At 43.3% G+C, this 25,516-nt stretch overlaps 1 protein-coding gene across 2 annotated transcripts in view; it reads right to left on the reverse strand.

Annotated features, from left to right (window-relative positions):
- Nucleotides 1-24,050, reverse strand: part of KCNK1 (potassium two pore domain channel subfamily K member 1) — a 57,982-nt gene extending 33,932 nt beyond the window's left edge. The window contains exon 1 of one of the 2 annotated variants that reach the window (XM_032242320.1): nt 23,034-24,050. In XM_032242320.1, the coding sequence (XP_032098211.1) occupies nt 23,034-23,388 (355 nt within the window). In that variant the 5' untranslated portion in view covers nt 23,389-24,050. Of the gene's footprint in view, nt 1-8,341; nt 9,478-23,033 lie in introns of those variants that run through there. The other variant, XM_032242321.1, reaches the window with a different exon arrangement.
- Nucleotides 24,051-25,516: the final 1,466 nt, after the last annotated feature.

Genomic DNA, 25,516 nt, shown 5'->3' on the forward strand with positions numbered 1-25,516 from the left:
GTGTGTCCTCAGTCGGCTCCCCACAGCCCTGTACCTGTTCAATATGGCCACTCAGCCCCAAAAGGCCAGGGAGCCTCCTCAAGGGGAGGCTCTGAGGCTGGCGTCATCGTGTCCATCACTGCTCTGCAGCCTCCACAGTCCGTCACTGCTTTGCTTCACAAAACTGCTGCAGAGCAGACTTTACTCTGCAGTGCCCCAGCCCAATCAGGCCTGGGGAGGAAACACATTCTCCCTTCCGCAAAACCCTCATTTCTTGAGCTGACAATTTTATTCTTATTTTTTTTTCTTTTTTAGGTATTGGTCTTCAAAAAAACAAGAGAAACAAGAAAAAGAGTTATTTTCAATTATTTTCCCTAACCATTTTCTTTGTGGGACCTCAGGAGAGAGCTTCAGGCGGGCTTACTGTCCAGGGCAGGAATACTGAAGTCCGGGGAAGAAGGAGCTCCCAGGGACTCCCAGCTTTAAGGATCTCACATCAGACACTTATTTGGCTTTGTTTTTTCTACCACTTAAGACATGTAAGCTAACCAAGGTGAATATCCACACCAATATTTTACTGTTAAAATCAGTGCCTCCTTTGGATAACCAACATAACAAAAATAAATATACCAGAAACAGAAGATAACCCTGTATTTTTAAAAAATTTTTCCACAGCCCAGGACATTGTCAGACATTCATTTCTGTTAATTGCATGATAAATTGTAAATATTAACCATAATAGTAAGATTTCATACTGCCTCTCCCTCTCGCTCCACAACCCATCGAGAATCACTGGTCTTAAGGGTTTTTAATATTATGTCTATTCAGCCCAGTGAATAGAACCATTTAAAATACAAAGTGAGTTTCTTGCTCCTCCAATGACTGAATTGGGTTTGTTCTCAATCCTGAGTTTCTCAAAACGACATTACATTCTAACGTTCCATTGCACCAGAAAGCAGAATTCCAATTTGTAGGTTTTACACAGATTAAAACTTCATCACTGGTCATGTCCTTGGGAAGACACCAGAGTCCTAAAAGCTTCCATCAAAAGCTGGTAGTTCTGTCTTTAAGAAAAGATAAGCTTGCACTGCCAAATGGAAAATTCTAATTTGAAGGATTTGAGAGTCTAGCTTGAAAGAAAGGATGGTGAAAATTGAGAGGCAGGCAGAAAAATTGGTTATGTATATTAGCGAGTTTTTAAAAGTCCATTTGTCTTTAATTTTCCTTACATTCTCACCTTACTGAGGAAATGGATGCCAACTGACATGAGCTCTTACCAAAACCCACCAGCACAGCTCCCACCCATAAAAATGACCCCAATCTTCTCCTGTTTCTACTGCCAGCTCTCCTCCTTGGTATGGGGTCTTATCCCCATTCACCAGCTCAAAAACACAGCCCAGTGAGCCTGCCTTCTTTCCATAACCATTACTGTTCTTCCATCTCACCATCTTCAACACCATCTCTTGATCCTCCACTTACCTGCCACCTACTGTCCATTCTTCTGTGCCCCTTTGCAGGATAACATGCAGAACCTTTATCCGCCTGCTGCCTTCACGTCCTCCCCACCTGTCTCACGATCCCTTAACCTCCAGGACACCACAATCACCTGTTTTTCCTACGACATCACTAATCACCCCTCATTCTTCTGACCTAATTCCTCCCCTTCCAGATGTCTAATGTGAGGGAGCCCAGACCTACACACCCAGCCACTTCCTCTCTATCTCCACTTGGCCATCACGCAGGCATCTAAACTTCACACGTCCACAGCTGAGCTCCTGGATTTTTTTCATCACCTCCTAACTTGCTTCTACTGGGGTTTAGCTCCTCTCAGTCAGTGGCATCTTCATCTCACTGTTGCTCCAGCCAAAAGCCTGCAGTCTCACGTATGTCTCGTTCTTTTTCTTTCACTCATTTCCAATCCACCAGCAAATCTTACTAGCTCTGCCATTAAATGACACTCAGAATCCATCCATTCTCACTCTTCTGTCATAGCCCAAGCCGCCGAGATCCCTCTGAGGATTACAGTAATAGCTTCCCAGCTGGTCTCCGTGATCAGCCCCAGCCTCCCATAAACAGCAGCCACAGTGACCCTAAGAAAGCAAGGATATCATGTTACTTCTCAACTACACATCTTCCGGTGGCTCTCCACCTCACTTGCTTACAACAAAACCTAACGTCCTTATCAGGTTCCACAAGGTCCTATATGATCTGACTCCGCCACTTCTCTAACCTCATCTGCTAGGATCCCCACTGTTCATTTAGCTCCAGCCACACAGGCCTCTTAGCTCATACTAGAGGCTCACGGCCTTCGCACATGGCTGCCCCCATGGCCTGAATGGTCTTTCCCCAATTATCCCTAAAGCTGGCTTACACACCAGCTTCAGGTTGTCTATACACAGAAGCCTACTCAAGTCACTGTATGCAAAATATCAACGTTCTCTTCGATGCAAATCTTGTATCACCCTTCACTGCTGTATTTTATTTTTCCTTAACACTTATTTTATGTAAAATATTTTATGCTTTTCATTTATTTCTATTATTGTCATCCCTCCATTCTAGAATAGATAAGACATGGCAGGAATTTTGGTCTATGCTGTTCCCTGATGTTTCTCAGCATCTAAAAACATGTGTGGCACACAGTAGGTGCCCTCAAAATATTCTGCCCGAGTATGAATAAATGAATCAGCAAATTACTGAATAAATTTCATTTGGCAAAAGCAAATTCATAGCTTAGTTTTTAACAAAGAGAAAATATTGGCTTATTAACATGTTATTAACCAAATCATAAGTAAAGAAGTATTACAATTTCAAATAAAAAATTTATATAGCTGTGCCGTCCTATTGGTTTAAAGCTTTCATTTTTTTCAACAATTCAAAAGCACGAAAAGCAACAAAAATGTGATGGTCTTGGAGGCAGACTCCAAGTTGCCTTTCGACAAAGACTGTCTGCTGTTTATTAGTATATTTCAAGCCTAGCAGAGACAAGTTCACAGTGGAACTCAAAATATATGTATGACCTGAATAAACACTAAATATGGCTTTTATTTTCTAGTTAAATATCATTATTTATTGTGCTATGAGTGACTATACTCTCAGACATATTTCTCATTTAACCAAGTACATACGTAAAACATTTATGTGAAAAAGATGATAATTTTTCCATTCACAAATTGATAACTGCTGTTAACAGAATCTTGAAGTTGTTTCCAAAAGGAAAAAACATTTGGATATTTACAGTTTTAGCTATGAGGAGAATTTTATTTTAAAGAATTACCCTAAGCAGTCCATAGGTTGTCTAATAGAAAACTATTTATACGTAAACACCCTTCTTTCCTTTGGAGTTGAGGCAAGGAGTAGAAGCAGCCTTGACTACGAATGAGGGTTATAATATATCAATCTAACTGTGAAAAGAAACAACATTTCTTTGATGAAGTGTTCTGTCTGGACATAATGACCACTTCAGACTCAGATTCCTCAGCAGGACATACTGGCAAATTGAAAAACTTGATCAGGCTTCTGTCTGCTCCCAAGAGATGATCTTGCTTTTCCTTCAGCTTTTCATTAAGCGATTCTAAGGAAGTGTAAGTGCATGATCATTAGCAACAGAAATTTCCCTAGTGACCCTTATTACTAAAGAATAACCAGGGCACTTAATAAAGCAAAAGTCACTGTTGTAGGGCGTCTGGTGGGCATAACAATCCCACGAGCCCTGCTTTGCTAAATACTCTGCCCTCAACCTCGCTGACTCTCTCCAACAGCCTCCATCCCGGACTGTCTGAGCACTCGAGTTTGAGTACTTGGACTGCCACTTCCAACTGCTGCACATTAAACAGCCACTTATTCATACATTTTCTGGCTTCAGATTTCACATCTATGAAACAGGGATCATTAGTGTCTGCCCTGCTGTCCACATATAAACGTTTTAACTACCAAAAAAAGTGATGTTTGTTAAAGCAGCTTAAGAACCTGAAAAGCGATACCAAAATGTAAATTTTTTTTTTAGATGGAGTTTTGCTCTGCCGCCAAGGCTGGAGTGCAGTGGCACAATCTCGGCTCACTGCTACCTCCACCTCCTGGGTTCAAGCGATTCTCCTGTCTCAGCCTCCTGAGTAGCTGGGATTACAGGCACCAGCCACCACACCCAGCTAATTTTTGTATTTTTAGTAGAGACAGGTTTTCACTGTATTGGGCAGACTGGTCTCGAACTCCTGACCTCATTATCCTCCCGCCTTGGCCTCCCAAAGTGCTGGGATTATAAGCGTGAGCCACAGCGCCCAGCCCAAAATGTAAATATTCTTTTTGTGTTTGTCTATTTCTCATAGTCTCCTTCTTATCTTAATCATTGTCTTTGCCAAGCATCTGTCTTCACAATATTTTGTACCCAGCTATTAATAAATGAGTAAATAAACTTGTGCTTTGTTGTGGATGTGTGACTATGTTAATTCTACCCCCTCCTTATACTAAAGGCTAAGATGGTTTTCCCCTAACACCGACCATTAATGAGGCTTAACGTTTTCTTCTTATATCATGTGCTGTTTCTATCTCTTCCTTTAAAATCTTCTCCTTCAGCCCCAAACAACAACCAAAAACTATCCCTCCCAAAATGAAACAAAACATGGAATTTTAGACACTGGAAACTGCTATACCAAAGCCTGTTTCCTTTCAAAGTGACCCTAAACACTAAATAAATCCAGCATTTTACAGGGTATTAATCCACATTTTAGACAAATTAACACCACAACTTTATTTTTCTAAAGAGATAGGCCTATTTGATAACAGGACTGCAAATTTCACCTTACAAAACTGGTGGTTTAGGAGTGTAAGCAAAATCACATATTCTCAGATTCAAGAATATTCTTTGAATCCCTCAGAAAAACAACATTAAGTTCATCCAGCTATCAACATTTCCAAAGACCATTATGTTAATCTAGCTTATTTTAACATGCTAACCTACATGAAAATGCTCTGCAGAAGAACCCCGTAATACATACTCTAACAGAGCTTTCTTCTAAAAATGTGGTGTTTCTTTCACATACTTTGGCAATTTCATACCTGTCAGAAGAAGACAAATGACAAATCCATCTAGTATGGGATAGATTTCTCAGGGTCACAAAAGAAACCAATATTGCTCGTAACCTCCTCTTCTCCACCCCATGGTTCCCCAGGCTCTCACTACTATTTTCATACGATTAACTCACAAAAAATCAACATGGTTATCACTGAAATGGCACACAGAAGCAAACCCGTCAACAAAAATGAACCTTATCTTTGTAAGGGCCAAGGAGGAAGCTCTGGTCTGGAGCTGCAGGCAGAGACAAGACACTGGGAAAACGGGTTTCAGAACATTTCTGGGAACAGAGAGGGTGCTCTCCTTCTCAACGTCTTTACATGAAAAGACTGCCTGACAGATGGGATGCCCCAAAACACTAAGGTCTGACAGCTGAACTGCTAATGAACCTGATGAGGAAGAACAGCGGGAGGACAAAGAAAGCAGAGTTTTCCATCAGGAAGCTGCACTCCTTGTGAAAAGAGGCACAGACCCACGATCCTCAGGAAGAACGGCCAGGACCTCTAAGAACAGCGACTAGACAGCAGTAGCAGCAATGAAGGGAAGGACAAAAAGGTCACATCCAGCGTGCAGCACACAGTATGTGGTCACCAAGCGGTAGCAATTAGCGTAATCACTGAACCAGAGCCCCTTGTGAAGCCTACACAGCAGAGGTCAAACCACCACCAGGACAGTCAGCAGCAGCATCTACACTGAATCCTGACAAGAACTGTTGGCAGCTTTTTAAAAAAAAAAGAGAAACAGAAATCCAGTCCAGGTAGAATTAGAAAAAATGAACCTGGAGGTTCATTAGTCCATTAATTGACCTTATCATCCTCTCTGGTCAAAATTACTAATAAAACATTCTCTTTGCTCTATCCAGTAATTTGGTTGCTTGCATGTCAAAACTTATTAGCTTCAAATTAAAGCTCAGACTTTCAGGGAAAAAAAAGAGTAGAAAACAGGGCAACAATGTTGAAGTGAATGCCTGCAGAATCCGTCATCAAAGAAATCATTAACTTCAGAAGCAGCCCTTGGGAATACAATGAGAGTTCCCTGAACTGAGTGGACAGAGCACACATATTAGCCCACGCTCAGAAGCTTTTCAGTCGAATGTCGTAGTCCCACTTAGCAGAAGACAATGCACTATTTTCCTGTTCCAATAAGCACAACGTCGTGCATGTGGAACAGGGAACGGGAGGGGTATTTTTGGATGGCAACTTGGGCAACTGCTGTTGGCATTCAAGGCTACAGCCAGGTTGAATGAATAGGGCGAATATTCAACCTTCTGACCTCTGTCCAGCCTAATGCAGTGGTTCCCTCTGCTCGAGCCAAAGAGGACCAACCTAGAAGACAGTCTCAGTCAGGGACATTTCTGGATGAAACACCTCCCCCTACCTCTGCATTTAATGGTAAAAGGAAAATCACCTGCTTAGAAAAAAGCGGAATCTATCAGCACGTGGAACAAAGCTAATGCGTGCAAACAGTGAGCACATTTCTTCAGGAACACACAGCTAAATTCTAGCTCAGCACGATGAGGAAATGAGTGGAGGATGGAAACACTTGAAAATGAATGAATTGTCTCCCTGTGTACCCTGACACATGCCACCTTTTTAGACTTGCAGAGTAGAAATGATGAGTGAAGGTAACTTCAGTGCACTGCCAGAGGGCAGAGCTGCTTTCAAAACCATCATGTCTGCAAGCAGGGAGGAACTCAGTCAGATTAATGGCGAGCTCACCTCCTGCACACTCTTCAATGTCTCGGGGCACAAATGAGAATGAACATTTTGTGCTTTTGAGCTGATAACTATTGAGCTTAAAATCCTATCATTAAAGAGAAACATAAAGAAGCAGGCCTAATTAAACTCTGTGCCTCAGAGCAGTGATTCTTTCTTCCCCCACAGTTAAACAGACATTAGGGGCTCAGCGAGTGGCAACCTCTCATGGGCATATCCTGATGTTGTCAGAACCCTGAACCTGGTGGCAAAAAGAAACACGATGATAACAGTGTAACCATCATGCCTATTTGAGTTAGCCACATAGGTATAAATAAAATAGACAGTGGATGATGCACAATTTTGTGAGCCAGAGGTGAGGTGTGGTCTTTTCCTTGTCAGAACATGTAAGAACAGAAGGGTGACATTATTATAGGGCTAATATTCAACCTTCTATAATTGTTTTAAGTAGCTGTTTTGGAAATGCTAATATCTACTTCTCTTCTGCTGCAAGCGAGCTATGTATCAAGTTTCTACGGTGCTCTCACGGCTCTGAAAGTGCACGTGACCAACATGACCTGGAGAGGGAGCCAGCGTGGACCCTCAGAGCTTAGATGACAGGTTATTAAGAGATTGAAAGTCTGATCAATCTGGCTTTGCTTTTCACACATTTCCACATACCATCCACATATCTGTGTATCTCCAGATGTCGGCGTGATTGTGATTGTGATTGTGGAAATGCCTTGGCTAAAAGAAGCACCTGTGCACATGTAGGTTCAATATGGGACCTACTTCTTGAGTTCACAGCTTCTAAATAGAGTAACAAGAAGGAAAAGAAGACTTTGCAAGTGTGATTCTGTGCATGGTTAAAAAAAAAAATCATGTCTGAGGAGGAAGAAAACAGAATCAAAGGTCTGCACTAAGCAGTTCATTTTTTTCAAAGCATGTCTGAGTTTTCATATAGTAGTTCTGTCATCCCAACTTCCAAGAATGGACTTTTAATATTGGGTGCCTTAGAGCAGAAATGAAAATACTAAGAGATTAAAGAGAAGCCAGACATCCTTAATCTGAGGCCAATGTACTAAGAAGTTATCTTGAATGATTACAAAATGCAAAGAATTGTACTTATAATGCCTGTTTCTTTTAACAATGAGAGTAAACTAAAGCTTAGTTAAGTTACAACTTAGTGACTTAGGAACTGAACTGATGTCGAGGTTTTGCTCCAATAAAAAATAATTTATTTAAAGCCAATTAACAGTATAAACACAATTGGAAGAACTACTCAAACCCTTTCAAAACTATTTAGAAGTACCCATTTGTAACTAACTGACACAGTAATTACAAGGAGCATCCTACAGGTACACAGTTGAGAGCTGACTCATCATTTCATGGCTCAATCTGTGGGAATCTGGACAGTGGAACCAGCTCCTCGTTGTACCCCTCTCAGAAGCACACCCAATGTCTGGGGTCTGGCTGGCCCACACAGGTATAGGGAGGTGAAGAGACACAGAACTGGGCGTTGTTACCTCTATATCCCCTGATACATACACACCCAGAAAAAACTTACACTCCTACATACAGCAACAGCTTTGCTACTCACCCAGGCTTTCTAGTCGGGCTTGGGTTGTGAAATTCTTGGTGTGGTCGCCCAGGGCCGTCTCCCTCTTCCCATCATCCCCCAAGACCAATAAGTTTCCATTTATGTCCACCTTGGAGCTGTCCATGACAAGCTCTGCCCATGGCTTTCCTTCATCCCTGTGACTACGGATCGTCATACCCTGGCATTCCTCTGGTCAGTGCTATCTCTTCTTCTGTGCTTTTGTTTGAATGCCTGCAAAAGCCTCGGTGCTCTGTTGCCTAACTCCGGCTTTCCGTTTTAAGCCAGGCTGCAGGACAGGCTATTTATCATGGTGCGGGACCAGGAGCCTACAGTGGCTCCCCAGTGCCTACCGACTCAAGTGGCAGATCTGCTTCCCACATCTCACCTCCACCTTCAGTGCCTGTCGCCCGCTGCTGTGCCAGCAGGGAGCTTTGGCTCTGAGAGGCTGGCACCTTCACGGTCTCTCTAAGGCGATGTTGCCTTCCACTTCTGGATGCGTGTGCCGAGCATATGTCCCTTTCCTTAACAGCCGTCTTCCCCTGGCACTGCTCTACGTAACCTTACCCGTGCTGCTTCGGTTTATCTCTGTGCACCTCCTCCATAAAGCTTCCCCGACCACTTTAGCCATCTCCCTGTCAGAGTCCAACACATGTTACCAGGAGTCCCATACAATTCAACAGTTAGGTCTCTACACCCTCTGCAGCTTTCTGGGACTTTTATGTTTCAGTAGAGTCTCCCCAGCTCGCTGTGGGCTTTTTTATTTCAGTGATTATTCCTTTACAATATTTTTTAAATTCATTCCTACATCATGGGGGTACAGGAGGGATATACTCAGTAAAGATTCCAAAGACCTAGGATCATAGAATGTTAGAGCTAGGAGAGGGTCTTTCTTATCCTTTACATTGTATAGATGAAGCAACGGAGATCTAGAGAAATCCACAATGAATTTCTGTCTGAAGAGAACCCAGGCAACCAATCCCCAGTTCAATGATTTCACACTTCCGATCCCCACATTCACTTAAGTCTATGTAAGGTCATTCAGCATCTCCAAACATAAACACTTTGCCTGAAAATAATTCAAGATTCTCACTTTTCACTACATTAGGCTGGGCTTTTTTAATTTTTTATTTTTTTTGAGACACAGTCTTGCTCTATAGCCTAGGCGGGAGTGCAGTGGTGTGATCTCAGCTCACTGTAACCTCCACCTCCCTGACAAGACCTTTCAAGTGATTCTCCTGCCTCAGCCTCCTGAGTAGCTGGGATTACAGATGCCCACCACCATGCCTGGCTAATTTTTGTATTTTTAGTAGGGATGGGGTTTCACCATGTTGGTCAGGATGGTCTCAAACTCCTGACCTCCGGTGATCCGCCCACCTCGGCCTCCCAAAGTGCTGGGATTTTAGGCGTGAGCCAACACCCCTGGCCGACTTTAAATTTAGGTTTGGAGGTATGTGTGCAGGTCTGTTACGTGGGTGTGTTGCGTAATGATGAGGCTTGGGCTTCTCATGAACTTACCACTCAAATAGTGACCATAGTACCTGATGGGTAGTTTTTCCATCCTGGCCCTCCTTCCTCCCTTCTCTCTTTTGGATTCTCCAACCCCTAGTGTTTCCATCTTCCAGAGTTGGACTTTTTAATAGTATTAATTCAGTCTGACGTCATTGATGACAATTTGGTTTCCCAGCTCCATTCCCCAAGCCAGTGCTGGTTATGAGGGAATTGCTCCTGTGAGATGCTGCTGCCCTTCGCTGGGCTTGTGTAGAAACTGGGACACTGAAGACAGACAGAGGACACTCCGAGGACATGCACTCCACCACCACTGGGTCAATGGTACACAGCCCGGACATCCGGGTATAGACGACTAACACAAGCCAACGCACAAAACACGGTTCTGAGTGAAGCGAAAGAGAAAATCTAGACAGGCAAGTTCAGGAGCCAGACATGTCTTTTTAGCCTCATTCAGATTACAAATAACAGGTGTTCCACTACCAGACTTGCTGAAAGAGCAAATGTCGCTTTAGGTCACGACCCACCAACTACTAGCAGAAATTTGCTTTTTTCTACTTCCCAATTCTCTTAAAATTTTAGGTTTTTTTCTTTCTTCCAACTTTGTTGGATGGATTTTCAAACATCAGCTGCTCTGCCATGGAGGGGAGGGTGGGATGGGAGTAGCAGTGGGTGACAGATTGTGGATCCACACAGCAGCACCCTTCCCTGCTGTTTGGGGGTGCAGAACGGCTTAGCTCATCCGCACCCGCCCCCCCTCCCACTGCGAGGTGCATCTGCTGGAGCTGGCCCGTGGGCGACAGATTGTTTTTCTGAGATGGCTGGTGTCAGAGCACTGGGTGGCAGGGAGGTAGCGATGTGGGGGCTTCGCTACTCAGAATTTCTGAGTCAGAATTTCTGAGTCAGTCTGACATGTAGGCAGCTGCGGAACAGACTCTCCAGGTTCTTTAATTTAACCCATCTAACCACAGTCTTTAAATAATTGAGTGCCTTGGTAACCCGTGTTCAAACATTTGAAGAATTTTAGTTACAACCATGTTTTAACCTTTTAATTGTAGTTTAAAACACTTATTTCCCCTCTTGTTATTTGCAAGCTGTGGCTGCATCAAAAATACAGTATTTGAAGAAAAAAAAGATGTTTAGATTGTCAATGATGAGCAGCGAGCCAGCCCTGTTATACTCATGGGATCATTTCAAACAGTAAAGCAGCAAGGCAGTAAAAATGAAAATCACCTGGGTGTAGGTGTTTTTCTGAGAGTCACATGAAAATTTGCCTATCTATTACAAACTGTAAAAATTGTCAATGTGTTTATTTGAACCTGACATACTCCTAAAATGTTTAGATTGTCTATGAAAAAAAATTCATGTTTTTCTTCCTAAAAACAGAAACCACCTAGATTCATTCTTTGGTGACTTTATTTAATATTAGCTACTCCTTAAAACAGTACCAGAGATATTGATTTGTTCTTTGAATTACATAACATATAATTTTCTATTAAACTATTGTATCAAATACTAAATGTCCTACTGTTAATTTTAAGAAACTATGAAGCAAATATACTTTTTTTGGAGGGCTTTTTCTTTTTCTTTAATATTACAAACAACTTTTTGTAATATTAAATTAGAAAACAACATTACAGTTTAGATACTCTCTCTTAGCCTGAAAGTATTTAACATTGTTGTGAAATGTATTCATTAGATAGCAGATGAGTCCAGGGAATTCACATTCTCAATCTGAATTACCTCTTCTTTCTTTTCTACTTATTGACACTCTATTTCTTCCTCAAGGCCAAAATCAGATATCACCCTCAAACGCCTTCTTCAGCCTCTGCAGTGAGTTAACGGATGCATGTGATACAACATGACATCATGGCATGCTGTACCAACAGAAGGCACTGTCAGCTACACTCCAAGTGTGGCCCTCACCACGCCCCATGAGGGTTTACTGTGTGCCTCGTGTAAATAGATCCTTCTGGACACCCAAAAGGGATCTCAAGTTCAGCAGGTTCCAGACCCTGCTCCAGATCCTGATTCTTCATTCAGCACCTGCTCCTTCTACGGCCTTCCCTTGGTCTATAAAGAAGAACCACATTGCCAGGGGCTTAGACCAGAAACCCTGGGGTCATTCTTCACTCTTCTTTTTTTACCCCTCACATCCAATCCATCAGCAAAGCCAGATGGTTTGGCCAACAATATGGATCCAGAATCTGACCACTTCTCATCACCACTTTCCTGAGCCACTGACAGGCATCAGGGGTCTAATGACCACCTGGGTCATTGGAAGAGCCTCCTTTCAGGTCTCAGCCTCAGCCCCTACACCAGCCAGAGTGAACGTGTTGGCACAATCAATCAGATTGTGTCACCCCTTGGCTCAAAACCTCCCGGTGCTTTCCCCCAGCTCAGATAAAAGCCAGATGCTTTGCCTAGGACATCTTACAGCATCTGCCCCCTCCCCTTCTTCCTGACCTCATCACTCCCCTCTTCCTCAGCTCCAGCCACAGTCACTTTCTAGCTGCACCTCCAGTAGGGGCCTTTGTTCTAGAACACAGCTCCCCAGGAAACTGCAGGATGCACTCCCCACCTCCTCCAACTCTTTATGTAAATGCCATCTTCTCAGTAAGGCCTTCGCGGAGCACTTTACAGAAGACTGCAATCCTGGACTCCGCCCCCTTTCACCACACACTAATCACACACTCCCCGTCTCCTTTGCTCTGCTATGTTGCTCCTGAGCCCTTATCACCACCTAGCATCCTGTGCTTTTCCTTTAGTTATCTTCTTGTTTACGCTGGAGCTCAGAAAATGATAACCCAAATTAAGGTCTAGAAGCAAAAATTTTTCTCTAACCTTCTCCTGCCCTCCTGTCTCTCACCCTTCATCTTCCCCCAAGGCTAACCATGGAATCTGGAATACCTCTTCCTCAAGGTGGATCCTAGAAACCAGAACCCCTTTTCCCCAAAGCCAGCCATAAAACCAGACAATCCTCCTCTAACTTTTTCTCCACCTTTCTGTTTGAAACTGGCCAATGAACTCATATGACCCATCTTGTTTGACTGAAGCTCATAAGAATCCCCATTCCAGAGAGGGTGCAGCCCCATACCCAGAAGGAAGGAATGCATGCCCAAAGAGGCCCAGAAGAATCTAGACAGGCCTTGCTGGGCTTCCTTACTCAATCTTATAAGAATTAGATCACTCCCTTTTGGTCCAATCATATTTTACACACCTGTTTACAATTTGTTGAACCTAAGCTTAAAAGTGGATAACCCTGTATTTTTGGGTCTTCATTCTGAAGGCTGCCATGTCACATAAACTATGGTCAAGTAACTGTATATGCCTTTTCTCCTATTAATGTGCCTTTTATCAGTTGATTTTCAGTGAACCTTCAGAGGGCGAAGGAGAAGTTTTCTCTTGGCCACTATAATTGTATCTCCCTCCTCCACCCAGACTGGCACAACCAGGAGGGCAAGAGTGACATTTCTTTTTGTTCCTTGCCACATCCCTAAGTGCCTGGAGTAGTACCTAGTCAACCCAAGTGCTCCACAGATACTCATTGAGGAACGAATGCCCCTCTTCTCTCTAGATCACTTAGGGCCTTTGTGATGCACTGAGTATATATGACCTCCCTCAGATATCATTGTTTTTATACGAATAGCTTCAAAAGTCATTTTGGCAATGTGGGCCTCTGTTTCCTCATCAAGAGAATAAAGTTATATCTAAGGTCTCTTGAACAGAAGTAACACCCTCAGAACCTCCTCAGAGAAGGATACAGATTCAGACATATGAAGAACTGTGCTTTAAGTTGCTCCTTTTGAGCACCTGCTGAGTGCTAGGGATGTCAAGTGAGGCCAAGACAGGTGCTATGGGAACCAGGTACCAGGTGAAAACAGTGAGACCAGGTGAAAACGGGTGATGGCAGGTGAAGACAGGTGTTATGGGAACCAGCAGGTAGAAAGCTAAGTGTCATGGAGAAAGATTGAGAAGAAACGGAGGAGGGGCCTGGAGCGATAGAACCTGAAAAGAACCTGCTTCTCAGTAGCCCCAAGTCCTGTGTGTGCCTGGCTCAGCATGTCCTGGGAAGCATGCTTTTCTGGGAGAGGGCAGTTCTGACGCCCCCCTTCTCAGTGCATACTTCCACTAAAGATCCTTCAGACTCTATTCAGACGAAATGATGAAACCAGGTACTAAAAACTGAGTCTCAGAGGCAGCAGTAGGCAGGCTTTCATTTCACAAAGTACGTCAATCCCAGTAGGAGGAGTTAATGCAAATGTGTCTGAATAAACCCCAAGAGGCTTCAGTGAAGCAGAGTGAATAGGGCACTGAGGCATCAACTTGAGTAAACAGCTTAACTCATCTCACAGAGCCACCCACACAGGGACAACTGTAACAACTGGAGCCTCCAACCCCAACTCCATTGACCATACTCACAGAAATGGAAACTAACAGGTTTTACTCTCTCTAAATCCCTTAGAAACATTCTGCTTGCTTTTGTTTTGTCTTTTGACTTGAATAGTTTTAGGTTTACTTTCTTCTAAAGAAAGATGTTTTGGCAGGGTGTAGTGTCTTACGCCTGTAATCCTAGCACTTTTGGAGGCAGAGTTGGGCAGATCACCTCAGGTCAGGAGTTCAAGACCAGCCTGGCCAACACAGCAAAACCCTGTCCCTACTAAAAATACAAAACCTAGCCGGGTGTGCTGGCATGTGCCTGTGATCCTAGCTACTTGGGAAGCTGAGGCAGGAGAATCCCTTGAACCCGGGAGGCGGAGGTTGTAGTGAGCTGAGGTCCTACCAGTGCACTCCACCCTGGGTGACAGAGTGAGACTCTGTCTCAAGGAAAAAAAAAAAAAAAAGAAAGAAAGAAAAGTTTCTTTCTTTTTAAAATGGACACATAATAATTTTACATATTTATGAGGTACGCAGTGATCCACAAGACATATAATGTACAGTGGTCAGGTCAGGGTAACTACCAGATCCATCATCCCAAATGTTTATCATTTCTTCGTGTTGGGAATACTTAATATCTTCCTTTTAGCGACTTGAAACTACATATTATTGCTAACTACAGTCATTCTACACTGGTCTAGAAAACCAGAACTTATTCCTCCTATCTAGCTATAATTTTGTATCCTGTAACCAATCTCTCCCCATCCCCTCTCCCTGTGCCCTTCCTAGGTGCTAGTATGCTCTGGTTTATGTTTTACTTCTACAAAGCCAATCTTTTTTTTTCTTGCTAACCATTTCCATTTGTTTTCATTATCTTCCATTGTTTCTTTTTCAAAAGATAATCCCAGAAGTTAGTAAATTAGGAAAACTGTTTGAGATTAACTTTTTTTAGATTCCACATATGAGTGAGAACATGTTGTATTTAACACTCTGTGCCTGGCTTTCTGACCTCTGAACGTACCAGCCATGATTTCACCAACTCTCTCTGAGAACCCTGGAAGCTTTCTGCCTAAAGCCCTTCCATGGGTACTAATAACTGAGTCTCAGAGGCAGCAGCAGGCAGGCTTTTATTTCACAAAGTGCGTCAATCCCAGTCAGAGGAGCTAATGCAAAAAGTTAGACTCTGATCTGGGATCAAGCAGACAGTAGCAAATTAAAAACACTGTCAATGTCTAACCTAAGCTAATTAATCTCATCAATATAATACAATCGACTGTTTTACAAATTAAAGAAGGCGAACATGGAAAGCAGTGGAAAGTCACAGATAAGCCCTGTCGGTCTGATTCAAGATCAGGGAGACAATCCCACTGTCCTTGCAGGTGCGCAAACTCTACTCCTCCAACTCCCTGTTCTCTTTTTTCCTCACTCAGCCTCATACCAGGATCATCACCTTGCAACATGCTGCTGACAGAGAGTGGGCCACCAGCTTTGAGGACTGGACAAAAAATAAGGGTTCTATGCAGAAGAAACAAAGAAATCAGAGTACAAACTGAGTCTAGGAGATAGATGGGTCTTGGGAATCAATAAAACACCCCAAAGTTGCTTGCTTTCCAATAAAGAGACAACCTGTATCTCCTGCCACGAATAAGCAGCCTGGGTATGACACAGGCAATGCAGACCTTCAGCACCTTAGCGTTTCATGGATTTGTCAGTAATGGAATCAGAAGATGTCTCTGGAGAATAAAACACAGCACAGTGCAACTCTGAGGATGTCAGAGTGTATGAGGCAGATGAGATTTCTGTCCCTGAAACCAACCTTGTAGTAACCTGAACCAAGTGGAATTGCCATTTTTGTGGGTCAAAACAATTGAGTGTCGGCAATTCACATGCTTCAAAGACAACAGACACACACAGCAACAGTCCAATGAGCAATGTCATAAAACAACTTGTTCTGAGAACACCGGAGTTCCCATTAGGTTGCTGGTTCAATCAAAGATTCTGTTCCTGATAGGACTTACAGTTATGTCATAAAAGCAAAGGTATCATTTCTTTCAAGTTATTGATAATAGTAGCAATACCTTCCAGGGGCTATAAAATAGGCATATATAATAACAAATTTATAGTTTAAAAAAAAACCAAACCTTCGAAATCCTAAAAACTGATATGTTTTATAGACAGGTATGAGTTCACAGATTTAAACACTAAGTATCTGTTGTCTTTGACCATTTTTGGGTGGAACTGCTTCTAGAATTTATTATACATTTTCCTGCCTTCTTAAGTAGAAACATGATAAGACATTTTTCTTGATGATTCAAGGACATGAATTACTATACTGTGCTCTAAAACAATGATGCCCCAATCAGGTATATAAAATTGTTTGTTGCAAGAGTAAAGACTTAAAGATTCTGTCTCTTGTGCTCCATTATTTGTATAGTTTTTGTGCAACTAAATTAAAACTACTGTGTACCTCTACATTAGTTTGCTAGGGCTGCCTTAACAAAATATCACAAACTGGGTGGTTTAAACAGAAATTTATTTTCTCAAAGTTCTGCAGGCTTCAAGTCCAAAATCAACGTGTCTACAGGCTTCATTACTTCTGAGGCTTCTCTCTTGCCTTGCAGATTGCCACCTTCTCACTGTGGCCTCATTTTAACTTAATCACCTCTTTAAAGATGTTCCCTATAAATACAGTCACATTTTGAATTACTAAGACTAGAACTTCAACATAAGGACTTGAGGGAGACAATTTGGCCCATAACAAGCTCCTATGCCCAGATGCTATTAGAGCTCAGGTTCTTAGATATACCTGCATTCAAATCAAGACCATGTCACTTCCAGCTCTGGGACCTCGGTAGAGAAGTCGTTCAGCCTAAAACTCAGCTTCATCTTCTGTAAAGTGAAAACAATGAAACCTACATCTCATCAGTTTACTGCAATGCATGGAAGAGAATATGTGTAAACATTGCCTCACACATGTAAAGGGTTCAATAAAGGTGCTATTTCAAAACAAAATTTTAGTTTGGAATTTTAAAACTATCTTTTTATACCCTGCCATGTATGCTTCCCTATAGCTGTGCCTTTCCCTCTGTAATCTATTAAATTATAGGCTTGAAAACCAGGCAATTAAACTTCTAGAATTAAATGTAAAGGCCCAAAATCAAGACCTGTGAATACAGAGCACAAACGTCAAAACGTGGGATTTTGGATCTCTCTTCTGGCTGATACTGAGTTTGCTTGTTTAATTTTATGTAAATTCTATAGCAGATATAGTATTTATTGCACATTTTAGATAAGATCGTCACAATTATCTAGTGTAGCTTTGTCACCACTAAAGAAAAAAAAAAGCAGTGTCATAAATTGGATCACGAGTAAGTGACATCTGAAATAAACCTTTGTTTTGCAAGTGGTTGGTGGTGATACATAATTTATTCAATGCTGCATACCCCTTAAAACAACAGCACAAAAGAAGTCTGAGAAGCTGAACTGTCTTATACAAAGTCTGCAAAAAGGAAGTAAAATACTCAGAATACTCTTAGCTACCTTTCAAGTATCATTCTGAAGCAGATGTCAGCAAATCTTTTCTGACAGAGTAAATGTTTTAGGTTTTGTGGTCACATGGTTTCTGTCCAACTATTCAACTCTGCCAGTGTAGCCGGAAAGCAGTCATAAATGATACAGAAGCAAACAGGTGTGGCTGAACACCGATAAACTCTTTACAGACAATGAAATTTGATTTTCATAAAACTTGACTGTGTCAGAAAACATTATTTTTCTTTTTTTTTTTTTTTTGTCCCAACCATTTGAAAATAAAGCCATTCTTAGCTCAGGCAACACAAAAACAGGTGGTGGGCCAGATCAGGTCCGGGGGCCCTAGTTTGCCCACTTCGTTCTATTCTTTTTTTTCCTCCCTCACTCCCCACCTCTGAGACAGAGCCTCACTCTATTGCCCAGTCTGGAATGCAGTGACAATCTCAGCTCACTGCAACCTCTGTCTCCTGGGTTCAAGCAATTCTCCTGCCTCAGGCTCCCGAGTAGCTGGGATTATACGCGTATACCACCACTCCCGGCTAATTTTTGTATTTTTAGTAGAGATGGGGTTTCACCACATTGGCCAGGTTGGTCTTGAACTCCTGACTTTGTGATCCACCTGCCTTGGCTTCCCAAAGTCCTGGGATTACAGGCGTAAACCACCATGTCTGGCCCACTTCATTCTATTCTAAAAGCTCAACAAGTATTTGTTGATGGTAACAACATATTTCTACTACTGAAAATAATTTGAAATCTAAGAATCAGTCCAGCATCCCCCGTTGTCTCTTCCCATCTTCTTTGAAAACTACATATGTTGTAGCAGTTCCCTACCTTGCCTTAATCAAAAGCCACTGTAAATGAAGCCCAATTAAGTTTACTTACCGAACATTTTAAATAGAGTTTCAATGCATCTCTTCATAAATAGGGATAAAGCAATATCCTGACTAAAGGCACCAGGGCTACCAATGACAGGAATAGGGGCCAGGCATGGTGGCTCATGTTTGTAATCCCAGCACTTTGAAAGGCTGAGGCAGGAGATGGCTTGAGGCAACAAGTTTGTGACCAACCCGGGCAACCAAGCAAGACCACCCTCTCTACAGAAAAATTTTAAAAATGGTCAGGTGTGGTGGTGTGTGCCTGTAGTCCCAGCTCCTCAGGACGCTGAAGTGGGAGGATCAGCTGAGCCCAGGAGTTAGAGGCTGCAGTGAGCCAGCATGGTGCCACTGCACCCCAGATTGAGTGATAGAACAGGACCCTATCTCCAAAAATAAAAGTCTGTGTACTGCATTAATACAAAAACTGCATTTTTACCAAATAGTCGTGGTCACAATATGGCCTTGCTTTGGTGATGAATAAAGAAGTAAACTTTAGTAAATCAACATCACAAATTGTTCTTAAGAATGAATGACACTGTCCAAAGTTTTAGATGGCTACTAAAGTTTAACAATTATTTCTTACTTTCCAAGTATCACCTGGACATTATTTCCCAAATGCTTGAAAAAAAAAACCACAGCATAAAAGTTCTGTGGGAAGTTCCGCATTCTATAATGTTTCTTTTTTTTATAATGCTTCCTTTTTTTTTGTATACGACTCTTCTTTCTGAAAAGCTCAAAACTGTCTTGTACTCTTTCACCTGTTCTCATATGATTCCTAGGCAGATGTTGCTGTGTCTTTTAGAACAAAGTGTGATGGAGTTCAGGATATGCTACCCCCAAACAGGGCACCTTAGCATTTGAGAAAACAGCAGAAGCAGGAAGGTCATTCTCATCTTCCTCCCAACCTTCTCCCCTGAAGCTCTGCCCTTCCTTTGAAGAAGATCCTCATTCCAAGGAAACCCACCTTATACCTTGAGAAAAGAAATGCCTTATCTTTGAAGACACAGAGATGCCAAGAAGAATCTGAACAAATACGCCTTCCTAAATTCCTCCAGTTTATTAGCTTTTTAGATCATACCCTCTTTTTTTTTTTTTTTTTTCTCCAAGACAGAGTCTTGCTCTGTTGCCCAGGCTGGAGCACAGCAGCCTCAAACTCCTGGGCTCACACAGACAGTCCTTCCGTTTCAGCCTTCTAAGTAGCTGGGACTATATGCACATGCCATCACTCTGGGCTAATTTTTTAAATTTTTAGTAGAGATGAGATCTCACTCTCTTGCCCAGACTAGAGTGCAATGGTGCAATCGTAGCTCATTGTAGCCTTGAACTCCTGACCTCAAGCAATCCTCCCACCTTGGCCTCCCAAAATGCTGGGAGTACCTGCATGAGCCACTGGGCCCAGCCAGATCATACCCTTCATTCTCCAATCATTTGTCCACACAACTGTCCCTAAAAATATGTAAGCTTCCCTGTTTCTTTGGGTCTTCGTTTCTAAAGGTTTCTATGTCATGTAGAACTTATATTAACTAAATGTGTGTGCTTTTATCTTGTTAATTTGTATTTTATTATAAGTGGGTGAGAAATCTTTTCTTCTCTACAAAGGAAAATAAAGAGATGTTAATTTTTTTTGCTGGAAAGAATTCAGAGTTTTTGGTAAAGCAGAGAATGAGAAGAACATTGCTGAATTACCAACCTAAGCTTTCTTCCAAATAGACCATGAAGACTTTACTCAGTTCCTTCCAGAAATGGAAGTGTGGACATTCTAGGGGTGAGAAGATTCTGACATAAATACTCTCATGGGCCTGTATTACAAGGATGACTACCAATAACAGCATCTTTGTAATGCTCATTGTTAGCATTCCGGGTAAGTCAAAGATTGCCTATACTGATTAATTGGGTAACAATAATCTCAGTGATTTGCCATCAAAAGGAGTAGAAGTGTTAAGAAAAGAAAAAAACAAGCACAACATGTCTAATATCCATCCCAAAAAGAAAAGGGATTGCAATTCATTTTATTTGGCTGGTACTTTTCCAGAAAATATTATCCTAGTAATGAAGCATACCAGCTTTACTCTAAAAAATTGTCTGTTTCCAGCAAACAATTTAAAATATTGCTTCTTGTTGGGAAGAAAAGATTTCGCACCCATCATAAAATTCATGGCCAGGGTACCTATAATAATTTGAAGACTTTAAGCAACATCAAATGAATCAAATAATGGGTAATCATAATTTTGAAACCTTAAGAAATATCAAATGTGTCAAATAATAGGTCAGTACAAAGCCAACAGAAGAGTATTTTTCATTTAGAATAGTTTTATTCATATAACAAGAATTCATTGACCTGCTAACTTTACAAACCAAGAGGCACCTTTTTCATTGAGTTTATCCTTAAGTGCCCCTTGCACTGATTTCCTAAATGAACACTTGTTTTGCATGAATGCAGACTTTCTTAGGAACTACAATGCAATCTGAATACCAATAATAAGATGTCTATTCCTACCCCACCCCTTTCTTAAATAGAAACTACAACATTTTCTAATTCTCCTCTGGGAAGAATATCTCATCTATTCAAGATTACAAACTAATTTTTAACATTTAATTAGGTAATTCGATGTGAAGACTATGCATGAAATAATCATGAAAAATCCCAACAAGAAAAAAGCAAACCTTTTTCCTTGAAACTGCTCTTATTCCTGTTCTATCTTCACATTATTACCACACTCTATAATCATTCCGCAAAATGTTTACCCAACACTGTGACCCAGCTGTAAACTTTCTGTAGCTCTGTGGAAACACTTCTGGGAAGAATGAATGACTCTCAATATGGAACAAACATATTCCAAAGGAAAGGAAAGGTGACTTCTAAATGATCTGAGGAACAGAGAGCTAGGTAAAGACAATGGAGGCAAAGTTATGGAACAAAAAATTAAGTTGTATTGGCAAGGGAACAGGCATTCTTTGGAAAGTGAGTTAACAGGTCTGTCTGGTCTAGGGCTATATTTAACACAGTTTTTTCGGATCTCACAATACAAGCTAGAATTCCACTTCTGTTTATTTCAGGGTAGATAATTCACCCCAGACCTTTGAATAATTGTTTCATGTGATGTACATGAATAGTGTATTATTACTCATTACCAAGTAATTACCAAGACAATCAACTAGATATAGCCCAAAGGGAATGATACACAGTAATTTGGGTGGTGGAGAGGGGGTAGGGAGGAAGGAAGAGCTGGGAGTCACACAAAGGGAGGTGATTCACCTGTAAAGGTTGAAAGTCGGGGGTGACAAAGTGTTCCTGGCAGAGAAATCACAAGGCCCAGGTTCCAGGACGACAGTGGTAACTAAGAAGTGTGTGACCTTGTGCATGACAAGATGGACTGTTTCAAAGATTGGCTCTCATGGATCAAAAGAAAGGACTGTGCTGAATGCTCTTTGAGATTCCTTCCAGTAACCAAATACCAATTTATATCTCCACCTAGGTTATGTGCCTTACTAGGTCAGGCTGGGGAAATTCGGCCTTCATCCATCTAATCTGGCACAGTGACCCAGGCCTGGGGCATGCGCCTGGCCTCATCACCTGAGGACGCTCCTCCATGGCAGAGCGCCCCGCGGGTGAGTTGGGCGGGGACGTGGCGCTTCGAAGTTTACGGGAACCCTCGCACACCTGAAGTTGAAGAAACTGCTGAATCAGGGTACCCCCATTTAGTCAGATCTTAGGCAATTCGATGCTCCCTTTGCTCTCTCTCACCCTCCTCTTACTCTGAAAAGAAACCAGATCGTCCCGTCCGCCCACAGGTCACCTGGGAAGAGCAGAGTGATGTCACTCGGCTACCACCAAAACTGCCTCCAAGGTACAAAGGAGCTGGAATATCTGTATAATCCAAAGGGACAGCAGGCTCCGGAAGGTGACCCTTTAGAAGGTATTATTACTAGACTGTGCAGCGTCGGCCTTTGGGATGGGGTCAGGAGGAAGGTGAGCGCTAGCACGTTTCCATCACCCCGCTGCCTAGCCGCGCGGCGGCCAGGTGCTGCTACGCATTCAGACCCCATAGACTGGCTTAGGGGATTGCAAAAAAAGAACTCGATGGTGAAGGAAGCCCCTGCAGCCACCCAGGCCGAAGTTAGGGACCACTTCCCCAGAGTTATAGACGGCGACAACCAAGTCACGCCTGGAGCCACCTTTCTGGCTTCTGCTCCACGGCGCTTCCCCTCCCCAAGTCACCGCGGCAGGGGTCGGGGGCGCCAGAAAGGGGAAGGTCGGAAGGACGAGCACAGTAGGGGGAGGCCGGCTGGAGGCGCCGGGATGGCGAAAGGTGGGGGATGGGGTGGGAGGGTCAGAGGGGCCCGGGGCTCCGGGGCAGGGGGTGCGGGGTGTGCGCAAGGTGGCCGGGGCGCGCAGGATACCCTACCTGTGGTGGAGAGCACGGTGCTGGCGAAGAAGAGCGCGGAGGTGAAGTCCCAGTTCCAGTTGCCCGAGGCGTTGCTGAGCACCGACACGCCGTAGTTGCTGGCCTCCAGCACCCGGCCCAGGAACTGCTCCAGCTGCTGCTCGGACAGGCACTCGTGCTCCTCCAGGAAGCGCCGCTTCAGCTTGCGCAGCTCCTGGCGCAGCAGGTCCTCGTAGGGCAGCTCCACCGACGAGAAGACCACGGCGCCAAAGACCAGGTAGAGCAGGTAGCCGAGCACCAGGAAGCCGAAGCACCAGGCCGAGCGGTGCCGCTCCACCAGGCGCACGCACGAGCTGCCGGCCAGGGACTGCAGCATCTTCGCCGCCGCCGCCGCCAAAGCCAAGGCCAACGCCGCAGACCCGCCGGAGCGCTGCCCGCCGCCCCCTCCGGCCCCGCCGCCCCGCCCCCGCCCGGGCCCGGCTCCCGCCCGCCGGCCGCCCGCTCCCCCGCGCGCCCGCCCGAGCCCGCCCGCTCCTCCGGGCAGCGCCGGCTCCCTGGGATTGGCTCTCTCGGGCGTTGTTTCTTTTCCTTCTTTTCCTGTTTCCTTGCAATATAAAAAGCCCAGATGATGTGGCGCTGACGTGGTTGCCGGCTCAGGTAACCCGAGAGTCAGCGGAGACCGCGCGCAAACTTGGCCTGAGAGCGGGGGCTGGGCTGCCGGGCCCGGGACACACCGCCCTCTGCGCGGTTTCCAGAGGTGGGGCGCGCGCTCGGTGGCGCCCAGACCCCGGCCCGACCGCCACCAGCCCCTCCCCTCCCTCCGTCCCTGACTCCAGTAGCCAAACTCCAGCGGACCGCGCGCTGCGTGTGCGTGTGCGTGTGTGTGTGTGTGGCGCGTGTGTGTGTGCGCGTGTGTGTGATCGCGCGCATGTAGTGGGGGCCGCTTCCGGGCAGTGCGCTGGCCGTCCAAGCCCCCTGTCGCAGCAACTCCCGTTTCCCACTTATTTTCTCCTAATCAAAGCCACTATGACAAACAGCAAGCGCTGAAATACTTTCCTTCTTTGTCTTATTGGCCGAAGGGTTGAACAATCTGCTGCCAGTAATGCCCGTGAAAATACCAGAACCTCAGAGTCTGAAGGCACCTTGAATCAGTCTCCTCTCCCACCCGTCCCCTCACGAAAAGGACTTGAGAGTAAAGGAGAGCCTCAGAGAAGTCCTATGTCTGAGCTGGAATTTTAAAAACATGACCTTAGTTTTACAGTGAAAAAACATCCCAATGTGTCAACTACCAGAAGAAACTGAGCTTTCCCAAGCGATATTTCTTTTTAAAGTGACAAAAATGTGGACAAGGGTCAGCGAGCTGCCTGACTGTGGATGAAAATAAAAATTGGTACACCCTTTTTGGAAAGGCGGTTTGGCAATATGTCTCAAGAACCTTGAAAGAGTTTATGTGTTCTGATTTAGTGATATGTCCTAAGAAAAAACAATCAGAGAGGCACATACTTACAAAGACTGCTCATGGACGATATCTATATATGCATACATATAGTTGTATAACATACTGCACATACATGTGAGACACACACTGTATATGCATACATATAGTTGTATAACATACTGCACATACATGTGAGACACACACTGTATATGCATACATATAGTTGTATAACATACTGCACATACATGTGAGACACACACTGTATATGTGAAATAATGAAGACTCAGAATGATCTAAATATTCCAAAATAGAGAATGGTTAAATAAGTTATGGCATTTCTACGGCATGGGTACCATATAGACATTAAACACATTAAAGATGTGTCTGAAGACTATTGAAGCAAAACTGTAGAATCTCAAATATGTGAAATATTTGTATTCAGTTACAAAATAAAACTATATCTGTGTTATTAATCAACTGCATAGGAATAAAACTGGTTGCTAGCAGTTGTCGTTGGGTAATAGCAGAGTATATAGATGACTTTCCTTTCTTGTACCTTTTAATATTTTTCAAATTTTCTATCGTGGATATATATTATTTTTGTAAACAGGAAAAACATTAAAAATAAATAAAACCGAATTGTACAATTAATCATTCCAACACCTGGCTGAACATTTGCTTACTTTACCAAAGTTCTCTAAACAAGTCATATTTTGTATTTTCATAGAAACTCATGCAAATGTCTAACACACAGTGCTTTTTCACTTTTAGTAAATAGCCTTACCTCTTACATTACTCAAAAGATTGAAACCAGCCCTCCACTTTACTTCTCTGTCCTTCAGAATTTACTCATTGGTAATCCACTTTTTTCCTTTGCTGTTACCCCCCCCGAGGAAAAATGCACCTCCTTATTTTCAAGGTGAAAGGAAGCACTTAACCACTCTCAGTCCTCAGCCTCTGGGAACCCTTCCCCAGCAGCGAATGCCCTACTTTTTTAGAACTCGAATTCTTCCTTCTCCCTCAAGTCTCCAACCTATACTGTCTTTCCCTGAAAGGTGCTCTATAA

The sequence above is a fragment of the Sapajus apella genome, unplaced genomic scaffold, assembly GCF_009761245.1.
Source record: "Sapajus apella isolate SASKATOON/1434 unplaced genomic scaffold, GSC_monkey_1.0 scaffold49, whole genome shotgun sequence".
NCBI classification, from domain to species: domain Eukaryota; kingdom Metazoa; phylum Chordata; class Mammalia; order Primates; family Cebidae; genus Sapajus; species Sapajus apella.